A 14,651-nucleotide genomic window follows, 5' to 3' on the forward strand; every position below is an offset into this window, starting at 1 on the left:
GATGCTACTTTGCATTTTCTATTACACCAGCTTTTGTACTTACATTTGTTACATATCTTTTCACTCCCTCTTTGTATTTACTGATGAATCCTTCCTACTTCCTTTGCAAACTTCCTGCTGCAATAAAAGTGCTCCAGTCCATTTCACCTGAGTATCTCCACATTTGTTTGAAATTAGTCTTACCTTGGTTAGATATGTTGTAGCTATAAATTTCACATATTCTTTCCATTTTTTTTTTTTTTTTTAAACATGACCACTTTTCCCTACTGAACAATCATAGTTCATATCTTCAACAAGTTCTAGAGAGAGAAACTAAAGAAATGTATAAAACTAATGTATTTTTACACAGCACCAAACTCAAGATCCCACACTATAATACAAAAGGTGAATGTTATAGTACTTAGTCAAAAGGTAACTGTGCCAACTGATGGAGATAAGTGTGTGAAATATCTTATGATTATTACATTGGCATTTGGATCTATCCTAAATGATGACTGTAGAGCTTTCTCTGAAATTTGATGAAATTCAATAGAGGTACATTTCACACACCAAAATTAGTGTCTTCTTTATTTCTTCTTTCAATACATTTCAGCAAAAATATAAAGAAATGACTCATACATCTTGCATAAACTCCTGAACTAAAGCAATTTAGCACTAATGATTTCATAAACCATTCTTCTTCGGAAGTAAGGCATGTGTTGTTGATCAAACATAATCTTAGCTCGGCGAGACAGGTAGTCAGCAAACTTGCATGCAAACATGCCACAATCAGAGCCATTCATCTGCTGTGGGATATCCTGTAAACGAGTAAAAAATAAATCAATAAATCACCACAAGCAACAAGGAAATAAAAGCAACAATGCAAGAAAAATCCTGGGTTCATATACAATAATAAGAGGGAAAATTTTTCCAAGCTGATCATGAGAATATAGTATATTTAGTCACCAAAACATTTTTTACTTTCATATACCTGAATCACACATAGCTCTGGCTTTGTTTAATCAGTGAGTCATACTCACAACACAAAAATAGATAACACAAACATACACCTTTAAATTGAATGTAACAGCTGCTCTTGGGTACAGCAGCCATCTTAGCCGTGCCAGTACACTCCAATGCTTATTACGAAAGCTTATGCTCATTACAAAATTATGGGAAATAGTTATGTCTATGAGGGAAATGAGGTGTACAGGTGAAGATGATATATACACAAAACATAATGTATTACCATGATTATTAACTTGTGCTATGTACTGGGATACAGTATCCTGAAGTGCCTATTCAAAACCCAAACTCAATGCAAAGTAACCTTGAGTAAAGGTCTTGCAAAGATTGGAATCCTGTGACTAAGTTATGTTCTATTGGGGAAACTAGACCATATCCATTATGGCCACTTCTTGGCCCAAAACAAAGATGTAACCATTTTGGCATTGAATGTTTTCGAAGAAGTGATTGGCAGGCAGATTCTGAAAAGTCTTTCAACTAGCTGCCATCAAAATGGCTGAGATATATCTTGTAGAAGCTTTTCAGATCTTATCACTCGCCCTCCTATATCCCAGCTAATGCAAACACAGATAATGGATAACTTACATGTGGAGTATGAGGTTAGCTAGGAGTGTTAGTTTTTTTTTTTTTTTTTTTTTTTTTTTAATGTTATGGCCTATAACACCTTTAGGTATACTTGACGAGTATGGGAAGTGCTGTTCAGCTTCGACCTATTAATGGCGCAAGCAATTTTATCTATAGTGGTACACATATTAGAGCCCATATTACCACTCAAGCTCATCTTTGGTGTAACCACCAAGAACCTGGGTACCATAGTGACATGCAGGTAACTTTAAACACTTGAGAAATGACGATGTTTCTCTTGATAAAAGACGTTGGTATGATTCATACCTACGCATATATGTAAAATACAAAAGTAAAACAGGGTAGTATCATCACCGTAGGAGTGTATAGGACAAGGAATTTGGTTAAGAGGGTCAATAATGAATAATAGGAAGAGGGTAGGTGATAGGAGAGAACCTTGAAAAACACCACTTTTAACAGATTTACGAGAAGAACAGCGACCATCTACCATGGCTGCAATAGAACGAACGGTTGGAAAGAAAACTTGAGATAAAGTTGCAGAGAGAAGGATAGAAACACTAAGACGACACTTTTGAAATCAAAGCTTTGTACCAGATTCTATCAAAAGCTTTTGATATGTCTAACGTGACAGCAAACAGCAACCTTGATGGAAGCCATACTGGAGTTCAGATAGAGAATTGCAGTGACAATTGTTTAAGAATCTTCCTATTGATGATAGATTAGAAAACTTTAGACAAGCAAAATATTAAAGCTATAGGACGGTAGTTTGAGGGATTAGAACGGTCAGCCTTTTTAGGAACAGGCTGAATGTAGGCAAACTTCCAGCAAGAAGGAAAGGTAGAGGTCGATAGGCATAGTTGAAAGACTTTAGCCAGGCAAGGTGCAAGAACGCAAGCACAGTTTTCGAGAACAATAGGAGGGACCCCACCAGGTCCATATGCCTTCCGAGGGTTTAGGCCTGCAAGCATGGAAAACATCTTTACGAAGAACTTTAATTGCAAGCATGAAATAGTCTGAGGGAGGAAGAGAGGAAGGAAAAGCCAGAATCATCCAAGGTGGAGTATTTAGCAAAAAATTGAAAGAAAAGTTCAGTTTATGAGACAGATGAGATGGCAGCAGTGCCATCAGGATGAAATAAAGGAGGAAAAAGAAATAAAGTTATTGGAGATATTTTAGGCCAGATGCCTGAAGTCATGAGTGAAGTTGGAGTTTCTGACATTTTCTATTTATGAAAGAGTGTTTGGCAAGTTGAAGAACAGACTTGGCATGATTCCAGGCAGAAATATAAAGTGCATGAGATTCAGAATACGGAAGCCTCAAGTACCTTCTCTAGGGTAACCTCTCAATCATGTATAGCACGAGAACAGGCTGTGTTAAACCAAGGTTTAAAAGGATAAGGTTGATAAAAAGAATGAGGAATGTACGCCTCCATTCCAGACACTATCACCTCTGTTATGCGTTCAGCACACAGAGATGGGTCTCTGGTACAGAAACAGTAATCATACCAGGGAAAATCAGCATAATACCTCCTCAGGTCCCCCCAACCTGCAGAGGCAAAATCGCCAAATGCACCTCTGTTTTGGGGGATCCTGAGGAAGAATTGGAGAAATAGGACAAGATTCAGAAATAAGATTGTGACCAGAGGAGCCCAATGGAGAAGATAGAGTAACAGCATAAGCAGAAGGAATAGAGGTAAGGAAAAGTTCAAGAATGTTGGGTGTATCTCCAAGACGGTTAGGCATACGAGTAGGGTGTTGCACCAGTTACTCTAGGTCATGAAAGATAGCAAAGTTGAAGGCTAGTTCACCAAGATGGTCAGTGAAGGGAGAGGAAAGCCAAAGCTGAACAGTGAACACTGAAATCTCCAAGGATGCAATCTTTACAAAAAGGGATGAGGAACAGAATGTACTCCACTTTGGAAGTTTAATAGTCAAAGAATTTACTATAGTCAGAGGAGTTAGGGGAGAGATGGACAGCACAGATAAATTTAGTTAGAGAATGACTATTGAGTCTAAGCCAGATGGTGGAAAACTTGGAAGCTTCAAGAGCATGGGCACAAGAGCAAGTTAGGTCGTTGCACAAATAGATGCAACATCCAGCTTTGGAGCAAAAATGAGAATAGAGAAAGTAGGAGGGAAAAGAACACGGGCTACTGTCAATTGTCACAGACAGCTGTGTTTCAGCGAGGAAAAGAAGATCAAGTTTAGTAGAGGAAAGGTCGTGTTCTTCAGATTGTAAATTAGATCTAAGACCATGAATGTTGCAGAATTTAATAAAGAAAAAGTCCAAGGAAAGCTTTGAGAAGCTTCTTGGTGGTAGGTGGAAGCATGATAGAGATATCCTTCGTCTTATCATGTTGAGGCCGAAGGTTTGTACTGTCGACGATGAATCCGAGGTAGTGGATGGAGGATACACCAAAACGACACTTAGATGGCTTGATGGTGAAATGATGTTCTCTCAGCCGTTGAAGAACACCTTCCAAAGCCTGAAGATGTGTAGGCCAGTCTTTTGAGTAAACAAAAATATTATCAAAATAGAAGGAAACGTTGGATAGTCCAGTGAGTACAAGGCGCATGAGGCGAATGTAGGTAGCACAGGAAGTAGAGAGCCCGAAGGGCATACAACGAAACTCCATTAACCCAAGGTGGGTTGGAAAGGCAGTGAGAGCTTTGGCCCTGTCGGTAAGAGGTACTTGATAATAAGCTTTACACAGATCTAACTCGCTGAAATACTTGGATCCCGAGAATTTATGTAAGTCTTCAGTAATGTTGCAAGTGGGTTCTGCATGGAAAACAGTGATGGAGTTTAACTGACGATAGTCAATGGCCATATGGTAGGACCATTAGAACAGGAGAACAGTGGGGAGAGGATGAGCATTGAATAATCCCCTGTTGAAAGAGTGTCTCAACTTCCTGTCTGAAAGATGGCTGGATATTAATAGGGATCGGATACACCTTACTCTGCACTCGGTCGGTCGTGGTAAGAGTGATGTCATGTTCCAAGGTAGTGCAGTGACCTGGAATATCGAAAAATACATCCGTAAACTCACCCAAAAGGTCTTCAATACTGAAATCCTGTTCCAAGGTGAGGGCTTCTATATGAGGCCGAAGATCAAAGAAGTCCGAGGAGCTCTGTGTCGTCAGGGTGTGGAACACTTCATCGGGAAGCGGGTCCTCATAACGGCTGGTCCATCCTTCCCGGGTGCTGAGAGTGCTTCTAGCGTAGTAGCTTCATCCAGGACCTTAACACAATGAACTTTGGGGTCGGCGATGGTATTTCTTTAAAATATTAACGCGGAAGACTTTAGGCCCTTGGGGAACATCAACAAGATAGTCAACCTTACCCCTTTTCTCCATGATCGTATAAGTGCCTTTCCAGGACACAAGGAGCTTGCTGGTATCACTGGGTAGCAGGATAAGGACCTCTTCTTCTGGCTTGAAGTTCCTATCTTGTGATTTGTGGTCGAAGTAGGTCTTGTATAGGCGGCTGCTTACCTCTGCGATCTGAACAGCAATCTTGCTGCACTCCTCCAGTTTCTGTCGAAGCTCTAGAACATACTGGAAGCTGGTCCGTTCATCTTGTGGGAGTGTCTCATTTTCCCAGAGGTCGCGAAGCACAGAGAGAGGACCACGGATGCTGCATCCATAGAGTAGCTCGAAGGGTGAGAATCCTCTCCTGTCACTGGGAGTTTCTCTAAGGGCAAACAAGATTGGTATTAGATATCTATGCCAATCACGTGGTCTCCCACTGCAGAGCTTCTTTAGGATGGATTTCAAATGACTGTGCAGCCTTTCGATGCGACCATTGCCACTGGGATGATAAGGAGTAGTAAACACGGGTTTGACTCCGAGTAGTCAATGTAGTTCCTCAATCAAGGCCGAGGTGAACTGCGTTCCACGGTCAGACAGGACAGTATTTCTCTGAAGAAGACTTTTGTCAAAATGTTAGTGTAATAAAGTGCTCCTGGGTCAGTCTGAATTTTGTCTACCACCCTCATCACTCATATATATATATATATATATATATATATATATATATATATATATATATATATATATATATATATATATATATATATATATATATATATATATATCAGATCACATAGGGACATCACAGAACACCTGATTTCTGATCTTTCTAAGATTTTTCATCGGGGCAGAGAAAACTTAGTTGTGTTCAATGACTCAAAAACTCAATTCTTTCACACATCAACTTGACACAACCTTCCATACAAGTATCCCCTCTTCTTCAGTGACACTCAACTGTCTCCCTCTTATGCACTGAATATCCTCGGTTTGTCCTTCACTAATAATCTTAACTGTAAACTTCACATCTCACCTTCTTGAGAATTCCTTCATAAAAGAAATCATGTCGTAGGAAGATGGAAATACAGCAGCAGGTAGGGAGTTCCAGAGTTTACCAGGGAAAGGTATGAATGATTGAGAATACTGGTTAACTCTTGCTTTAGAAAGTTGGGCATAATTCGAGTAAGAGAAAGAAGAAAGCCTTGTGCAGTGAAGCCACAGGAAGGGAGACGTGCCCTTAGCAAGATCAGTAGAGAAGTTAACATGAAAATAGCGATAAAAGATAGAAAGAGATACAACATTTTTGCGGCGAGAAAAAGGCTGAAGACTGACTAGTCAGTCAGACGAGGGGCGTTGATGAGACGAAAAGCTTTTGTTTCCATCCAATCAAATAAAACTGTGTGATTAGAGGCCCCCTAACGTGCGAAGAGTACTCTATACAAGGACGGCTAAGGCCCTTGTACAGAGTTAACAGTTGGAGGGGTGAGAAAAACTGGCAGAGACGTTGCAGAACGTCTACCTTCATGGAAGTTGTTTTAGCATAGGGTTGCCATACATCCGGATTTTCCCGGACATGTCTGGAATTCAGATAAAATCTGCGTCTGGGGGGATTTTTGAAAATCCCTCGAATGTCCAGAATTTCACCTTCCATCAATAACTGTTAAAAAATCACATTTATTACATTTTCTTGGGTTGAAATGATGGAGAGAGAGAGAGAGAGGGGTTCACCGAGTGGCAGCTGCTTTGGTTTGGATTCAGTCAAGACTCTGACATGTATGGGTCCTGTATGAAGTCGGTGCTCGTAGCATTCCCAACTCCGCCTCACGTCGTGCCCCAGTCTTTAACCAGCTCTGATAGGGGTCAGTTTGGATTACTGTTTGTGGACTTGTGACCTTGTTATTACAACTATTACTTGTTCTTGTCAAGATGCCCAAACGAAAGTGTAAATTCGCTGCAGAGATGCAAAACAAACTCTCGTGCTTAAAAAAAAGGCAGGGATGAGTGGGAAGCTGAGTGTTTGGTGGGTAAACAAGGAACATTTATCTCACTGGCACATAAAGGCATTAATGACTTGCAGTCACATGTGAGATCTGAGAAACATAAGATAGCAGTGCAAGAAGAGGGTTCATCAATGAAGATGACACATTATTTTGTTCAACCAGGAAGTGAAGCTGAAGATGTCAGTGCTGCAGAAGGTGCTTATGCATTTCACACTGTCAAACATTACGGTAGTTTCTTATCTGTTTTGCTGAAAAAAAAAACTTCTCCTTATTCTGAGGTGGAAAGAAAGTTTTCTAGTGCTCGAACAAAGACAGCAGCTATTATAAAAGCTGTGCTTGCACCTCATTTTGTTGATGTTGCCTTAAAAAGCCTCAAAGAAGATGAAGTAGTATACTGTGGAATTGCTACAGATGGTAGTAATCACGATGCATTAAAGCTGTTTCCTGTAATCATTCAGTACTTTGACTGGAAGAATGGTGGTTTACAGTCAAAACTGATTGAGTTTAAGAACACCCCAAATGAGACTGCAGACATTATTGCCAAATATGTAAAAGAAACCCTAGATAAACATGGACTTAATAAAAACTGTGTGGCATTTACAGGTGACAACTGCAATTTAATGTTTGGAGGACTCAAGTGTAACGAAGAAGGGATTAATGTGTTTGCAAATCTGAAAATGTTGGAAAAGTCATTAAATGGAGTAAGTTGCCCAGCACATATTCTGAATAACTGTTCATCATGGAGCAGAAAGAATGGATATTGATATTGAAAAAATTATCAATAAGATTTATCAGTATTTTCATATCTACACAGTTCGCACTGAAAAACTAAAGGAGTATTGAGAATTTGCTGAGGTTGACTACAGGAAACTTCTCTCTCATACTAAGAGTCGTTGGCTGTCACTATTTCCTGGCATCACAAGGCTGATAGAGATGTTTCCTGCTCTTAAGTTCTTCATTCTTTCACAAGAGCAACCACCAACAGTAATCAGAAAATTCTTTGAAAATGAAATGAGCAAGATTTACCTCTGGCACATGCACTCTTTAATGGCTGTATTTCACACACATATTCAAACAATTGAAAAGGAAAGTAACTCTGTTGTAGAAGTGCTGACAAATTTGGAGTCTGTGTGTAAAGTACTTACAGAAAGAAAGATTTACCAGCATTTCATGTCTTTAAAAGTTAAAGGACTAGCTAATTGCTCAGAAGCACACAGAAAGAAAAGAAGAAGAGTCTAACAGGTTCCGTGTTGAAGTAGTTAACCTGTACAACGATTGCTCAGAGTACTTAGTTAAGCGGATGAAACTAATGGAAGAGTTCTCTTGTTTCAAGTGGATGGTCTTGAGTCAAATACCAAACTGGACTAATGTGGAACCTTGTATTGTATGTATACTTGATAGACAAGGGAGTAGAGCTTGATGATGTAAAGTGTTTTGACCAAGTTTGTAACTTGAGGCAGTTTGTAGAAAGGAACAAGAAAGATGAAGACTTCAGTAAATTACCAGCACATAAAAAATGGACCAAATACTTTGAAGCATCAAAGAATATTGAATGCCACTCAGAACTGCTCAGAATTGCACAATTCTTTTTTGCTGTAACATCCCACAATGCTAATTTGCGATTATTTTTGCTGGTACAGTCAGTGGACGAAGGAAAGGAACAAGATGAGTGTTGATACAATGAAAGGTATTCTGACTGTACAGTACAATGACCGAGATCTCTCTTGCGTTGACTTCAACTTTTTAAACTCTAACAAGGAACTACTTAAAAATATAGATCTACAGAAAAATATGCATTGGCACATCAAGCAACACATGCAGTGGTTGAAGAAGAGTTAGAAGACAGCAACTAAAAGCTACGTGGAGAAACAGAATTCAAGATTATCAGCCATATGCAAAGGTAAATAAGATGAGTTTCTTTTAATTAATTTACATGTTTTCCAGTATCATATCAGGACCATAATCAGGTGTTAGTGAAAGTGTCCGGAATTTTGATAGTTCATATATAGCAACCCTATTTTAGCAAGAGATGAGATGTGAAGTTTCCTGTTAAGATTTTGAGTAAAGATCAGGCCGAGGATATTCAGTGTGGAAGAAGGAGACGGTTGAGTGTTATTGACGAAGAGGAGATAGTTGCCTGGAAGGTTGTGTCAAGTTGATAGATGGAGGAATTGAGCTTTTGAGGCATTGAACACTACTAAGTTTTCTCTGCCCCAATCAGAAATCTTAGAAAGATCAGAAGTCAGGTGTTCTGTGGCATCCCTGTGTGATCAGAAGACTTCTTGAAGGGTTGAGTGTCTCTGAGAGGACATGGAAAGATGTAGGGTGGTATCATTAGCGTAGGAGTGGATAAAGAAGTTTGGTCATTAATGATTAATGTAAATAGAGTGGGTGACAGGACAGAACCCTGAGGAACACCACTGTTAATAGATTTAAGAGAACAGTGGCCATTTACCACAGCTGCAATAAAACAGTCGAAAAGCAAACCTGAGATAAAGTTGCAAAGGGAAGGATAGAAACTGTAAGAGGTCACTTTTGAAATCAAAGCTTTGTGCCAGAATCCATGAAAAGCTTTTGATATGTCTAACATGACAGAAAAGTTTCAATGAAATATTCGTAAAAGTATGACCAAGACTCAAGTAAGGAACACCAGAAGATCACCAGTAAAGCGACCTTAATGGAAACCATACTTACGATCAGATTGAAGATTGTGATATGACAGATGTTTAAGAATTTTTCTATTGAGGATAGATTAAAAAACTTTAGACAAGGAAGAGATTAAAGCTATAGGACGGTAGTTTGAGGGATTAGAAAGGTCACCCTTTTTAGGAACAGGCTAAATGTAGGCAAACTTCCAGCAAGGAGAGGTAAAAGTCGTTAACCATAGTTGAAAGAGTTTCGCTAAGCAAAGTGCAAGCATGGAAGTGCAGTTTTTGAGAACAATACGTGTGACACCATCAGGTCCATAACCCTTCCGAGGATTTAGGCCAGCGAGGGAATGGAAAACATCATTACGAAGAACTTTAATTGTGGCCATAAAATAGTCAGAGGGAGGAGGAGACGGAGCAAGCCCAGAATCATCCAAGGCAGAGTTGTTTGCAAAGGTTTGAGAGAAGAGTTCATGTTAAGAGACAGAAGAGATGGTAGTGGTGCCATTAGGATGAAAGACAGGAGGGAAAGATGAAGAAGTAAAGTTATTAGAATGCTTTTGGCCAGATGCCAGAAGTTACGAGAGGCGTTTGAGTTTGAAAGTTTCTGACATTTTCTATTTCTGAAAGAGTGTTTGGCAAGTTGAAGAACAGACTTGGCATGATTCTGGGCAGAAATATAAAGTGCACGAGATTCAAGAGATGGAAGGCTGAAGTACCTATTGTGGGAAACCTCTCTATCTTGTATAGCACAAGAACAGGCTGTGGTAAACCAAGGTTTAGAAGATTTATGTTGAGAAAAAGAATGAGGAATGTACGCCTCCATGCATTCAACACACAAAGATGGGTCTCTGACACAGAAACAGTAATCATTCCAGGGAAATTCAGCATAATACCTCCTCAGTTCCTCCATCTGTCAAAGGCAAAACGCCAGAAGCATCTCTGCTTTGGGGGATCCTGAAGAGGGATTGGAAAAATAGGATGAAATACATAAATGAGATTGTGGTCAGAGGAGCCCAACGGAGAAAATAGGGTAACAGCATACGCAAAAGGATTGGAGGTAAGGAAAAGTTCAAGAATGTTGGGCGTACCTCCAAGAAGGTCAGGAATATGAGCAGGGTGTTGCACCAGTTGCTTTAGGTCATGGAAGAGAGCAAAGTTGAAGGCTAGATCACCAAGATGGTCAGTGAAAGGAGAGGAAAGTCAAAGCTGGTGGTGAACATTGAAATCTCCAAGGATGGAGATCTCCGTGAAAGGGTAGAAAGACAGAATGTGTTTCGCTTTAGAAGTTAAATAGTCAAAGAATTTATTATAGTCAGAGGAATTAGAAGAGAGATAGACAGCACAGATAAATCTAGTTAGAGAGTGACAATTGAGTCAAAGCTAAATGGTGGAAAAGTAAGATTAGAGTGTGGGCACGTGAGCAAGTTAGTTGTTGCGCACGTAGACGCAACAACCAGCTTTGGATAAAAAAAATAAGGATAGAGAAAGTAGGAAGAAACAGAAAAGAGGTTACTGTCAGTTGCCTCAGACAGCTGTGTTTCAGTGAGGAAAAGATGAACTTAAGTAGAGGAGAGGTGGTGTTCTACAGATTCAAAATTAGATCAAAGACCATGAATGTTGCAGAAGTTAATGAAGCAAAAGTCAAGGGAGGTGTCAAGACATTTTGGGTCGTGACTAGGAGAGCAGTCCGACCTGGGGACACTTCTGGTTCCCTCCCCAGAAGGGAACTCCGAGGCTGGATTTGGAGTCACCATTTTGAATTTTGAATTTTAAGTGAAGGGTGTGTGTGTGTGTGTGTGTGTGTGTGTGTGTGTGTGTAATTGTATTTACCTAATTGTAACATACGGGAAAAGAGCTATGCTCGTGTTGTCCCGTCTCCATATCTATTAATGTCCGGCTTTTTCTTAAAATCATGAATATTCCTTGCGTTGACCACTTCCACGTCTAAACTATTCCATGCTTCCACCCTTCTATGAGGGAAGCTATATTTTTTCACATCTCTCCTATAAGTGGCCATTTTTAGTTTTTTCCCATGCCCTCTCGACATTCTTTCATTCCACATACACAGATCTTCCCTATCCATTTTTTCCATGCCAATCATCACTCTGTATATTGCTATCAGGTCTCCCCTTTCTCTTCTGTTTTCCAGGGTCGGAAGTTGCATTCTTTTCAGTCTGTCTTCATAAGTCAAATCTCTTAAGTCAGGCACCATTTTTGTTGCAGCCCTCTGTACTTTCTCTAGTTTCCTTATGTGTTTCTTTAATTTCGGAGCCCATTGTATTGTTGCATATTCAAGCCTCGGTCTTATCATTGCAGTAATTATTTTCTTCATCATTTCTTCATCTAAATATACGAACGCCACTCTTATGTTCCTCAATAAGTTCAATACTTCTCCAATTATTTTGTTTATATGTCTCTCTGGCGATAGGTCATTGGTAATTGTCACCCCAAGGTCTTTTTCTTCATGACTGGTTTTTATGTCTTCATTTCCTATCTTGTACATACTCCTGATTCTTCTTTCACTCTTGCCAAACTCTATTTTCTTGCATTTTGTCGTGTTGAACTCCATTTGCCATGTACAGCTCCATTTCCATATTCTGTCCAAGTCTTCCTGGAGTAGTTCGCAATCTTTGTCACATCTCACTTTTCTTAACAATTTTGCATCGTCTGCAAATAGGCTCACATAACTGGACACCCCATCCACCATGTCATTTATGTAGACCGCGAACATTACTGGTGCCAACACTGATCCCTGTGGAACTCCACTCTCCACCAAGCCCCATTCTGATGGTCTGTCCTTAATTATTGTTCTCATTTCTCTTCCTACCAAAAGTCTTCCATCCATTTTAGTAAACTGCCATGCACTCCTCCTACCATTTCAAGTTTCCAGATCAGTCTCCGGTGTGGTACCTTATCAAAGGCCTTTTTTAAATCCAGATATATTCCATCAGCCCAACCATCTCTTTCCTGTATTACATCTATCACCCTCGAATAGTAACATATCAGGTTTGTCGTGCATGAACGCCCTTTTCTAAAACCAAATTGACACTCACAAAGTATGTCATTTTTCTCCAAGAAGTCTGTCCATCTATTCTTCACCACCCTCTCACACATCTTAGCTACCACACTTGTAAGTGACACTGGTCTATAATTCAATGGGTCTCTCTTGTTACCTGATTTATAGATTGGGACAATGTTAGCTCTTTTCCAGTCTTGGGGCACTACACCTTCCCTTAATGAGGCATCAATTACTTCACAAACTTTTTCTGCCAGTTGCTCCTGCATTCTCTTAAAATCCATCCTGATACCCCATCAGGTCCCACAGCTTTTCTCACTTCTAAACTCCCCATCATATTCTTGATCTCCTCCACAGTTACTTGAAACTCCTTCATAATCCCTTTCTGTTCCATTACCAGTGGTTTGTCAAAAGCAGTCTCCTTTGTGAATACCTTCCGAAAGCATCCATTCATAGCCTCTGCCATTTCCTGGGATCTTCACTGCATACTCCATTTACTTCTAAACTTTCAATACTTTCTCTATTTTTGATGTTGTTGTTCACATGTCTGTAAAAAGCCTTGGTTGGTCTTTACATTTATCAATTATATCCTTTTCTTGTTTCTTTCTTTCTTCTCTTCTAATCAACACATATTCATTTCTTGCTCTTTTGTAACTTTCCCACTGCTTAATCCGTCTTTTCCTTCTCCACCTCTTCCATGCATCCTCTTTTCTTGTTCTAGCCTTTTCACATCTATCGTTAAACCAGTCCTGCTTTCCAACTTCTCTATGTTGTCTTATTGGTACAAATTTTTTCTCACCTTCTTTGTATATATTTATAAATTCCTTCCACTTTTCATTTGCTCCCTTAGCACTCTTGAATTTCATCCAATTTGTCTCTTGAAAGAATTTCTTTAGGTTTCCAAAATCTGTCTTGGCATAATTCCATCTTCCCACTTTATATTCTTCATTTCTTCTAGATTTCTCTTCATCTATCACCTTGAACTCCAAAACTGCATGATCACTCTTTGCTAAAGGGCACTCCACCCTCATCTCCTCAATGACCATTGGCTCTGTACTAAAGACCAAGTCCAGTCTTGACGATGCTCCTCTCCTCCAAACCTAGTATCTTCTTTGACCCACTGAGTTAACACATTTTCCATTGCCAGTGTCAATAGTGTATTTCCCCATGTTGTCTCTGATCCTTCCATTGACCAGTCCTCCCAACACACCTCTTTACAATTAAAATCTCCCATCATTATAGTTCGTTCACAGCCACCCAACATTTCTTCCAGACATGTTCCTGTATCACTTATCATTTCTTCATATTCCTGTACTGACCATGCATTTGTCTTAGGTGGTACGTACACCACTATGTAGTGCCTCTTTTTCCTTCATTAGTTTCTGCTCTGATCTTTAGCACTTCTGCCTTTCCCATACCTTCTTTCACTTGATCCACCTTTATATCTTTTTTGACCAGCAACATCACTCCTCCTCCCATCTTACCTACTCTATTTCTTTTCCAAACATTATATTTCCTTCTCCAACCATCATCAGGTCTTCTCCTCTCTCAGTTTTGTTTCAGTAAGACCCACAATATCTGGGTTCTTGTCCCTCAAGTAATCGTTGAGTTCTAAAATCCCGATATCACTCCATTTATGTTGGAATACATTACATTCCGCTCATACGTAAGTTTCTTTAGTCCTTTCTTGCTGTACTTTTCTGGGTTATGAACCACTTCCTCAGTCTCATATCCAAGATTCTCCAGAAAACTCTTTCTTCTCCTCTTCTGTCCTCTCTTCATTTTTTTCAAAGCCTCCTTTCTCAACTCATTTAACATTTCTCTTTCCTTTTCACCGAGATCTCTTCTCAACCAAATCTTCCTTGTTGTTTCCTGCTGGGCTAGCCTCCATGACTTCTCCACCAATTCATCTACATCCTTTTGTGACTTAAGTTTGATTCTTATTGGCCTCATACCTTCTCTTGTGAACTTTCCAATTCTATGGAAGTCCTCTATTTCTTGTACTAGGTCTTTTCCTCCTCCTGCACCACATTAATGATATTATTTATCACCTTTTTATGTTTTCTCTCTCTCCATTTTACTCGGT

At 39.6% G+C, this 14,651-nt stretch overlaps 1 protein-coding gene across 5 annotated transcripts in view; it reads right to left on the minus strand.

The window, feature by feature from the left end:
- Positions 1-553: 553 nt before the first annotated feature.
- The window catches only part of LOC123510116 (sentrin-specific protease 1-like), a 181,198-nt gene continuing 167,100 nt past the window's right edge, over positions 554-14,651 (minus strand). For all 5 annotated transcript variants that reach the window (XM_045264931.1, XM_045264930.1, XM_045264932.1 and 2 more), the window contains one exon: positions 554-797. In XM_045264931.1, the coding sequence (XP_045120866.1) occupies positions 639-797 (159 nt within the window). In that variant the 3' untranslated portion in view covers positions 554-638. The remainder of the gene's footprint in view (positions 798-14,651) is intronic.

Source organism: Portunus trituberculatus, chromosome 28, assembly GCF_017591435.1.
Source record: "Portunus trituberculatus isolate SZX2019 chromosome 28, ASM1759143v1, whole genome shotgun sequence".
Classification (NCBI taxonomy): domain Eukaryota; kingdom Metazoa; phylum Arthropoda; class Malacostraca; order Decapoda; family Portunidae; genus Portunus; species Portunus trituberculatus.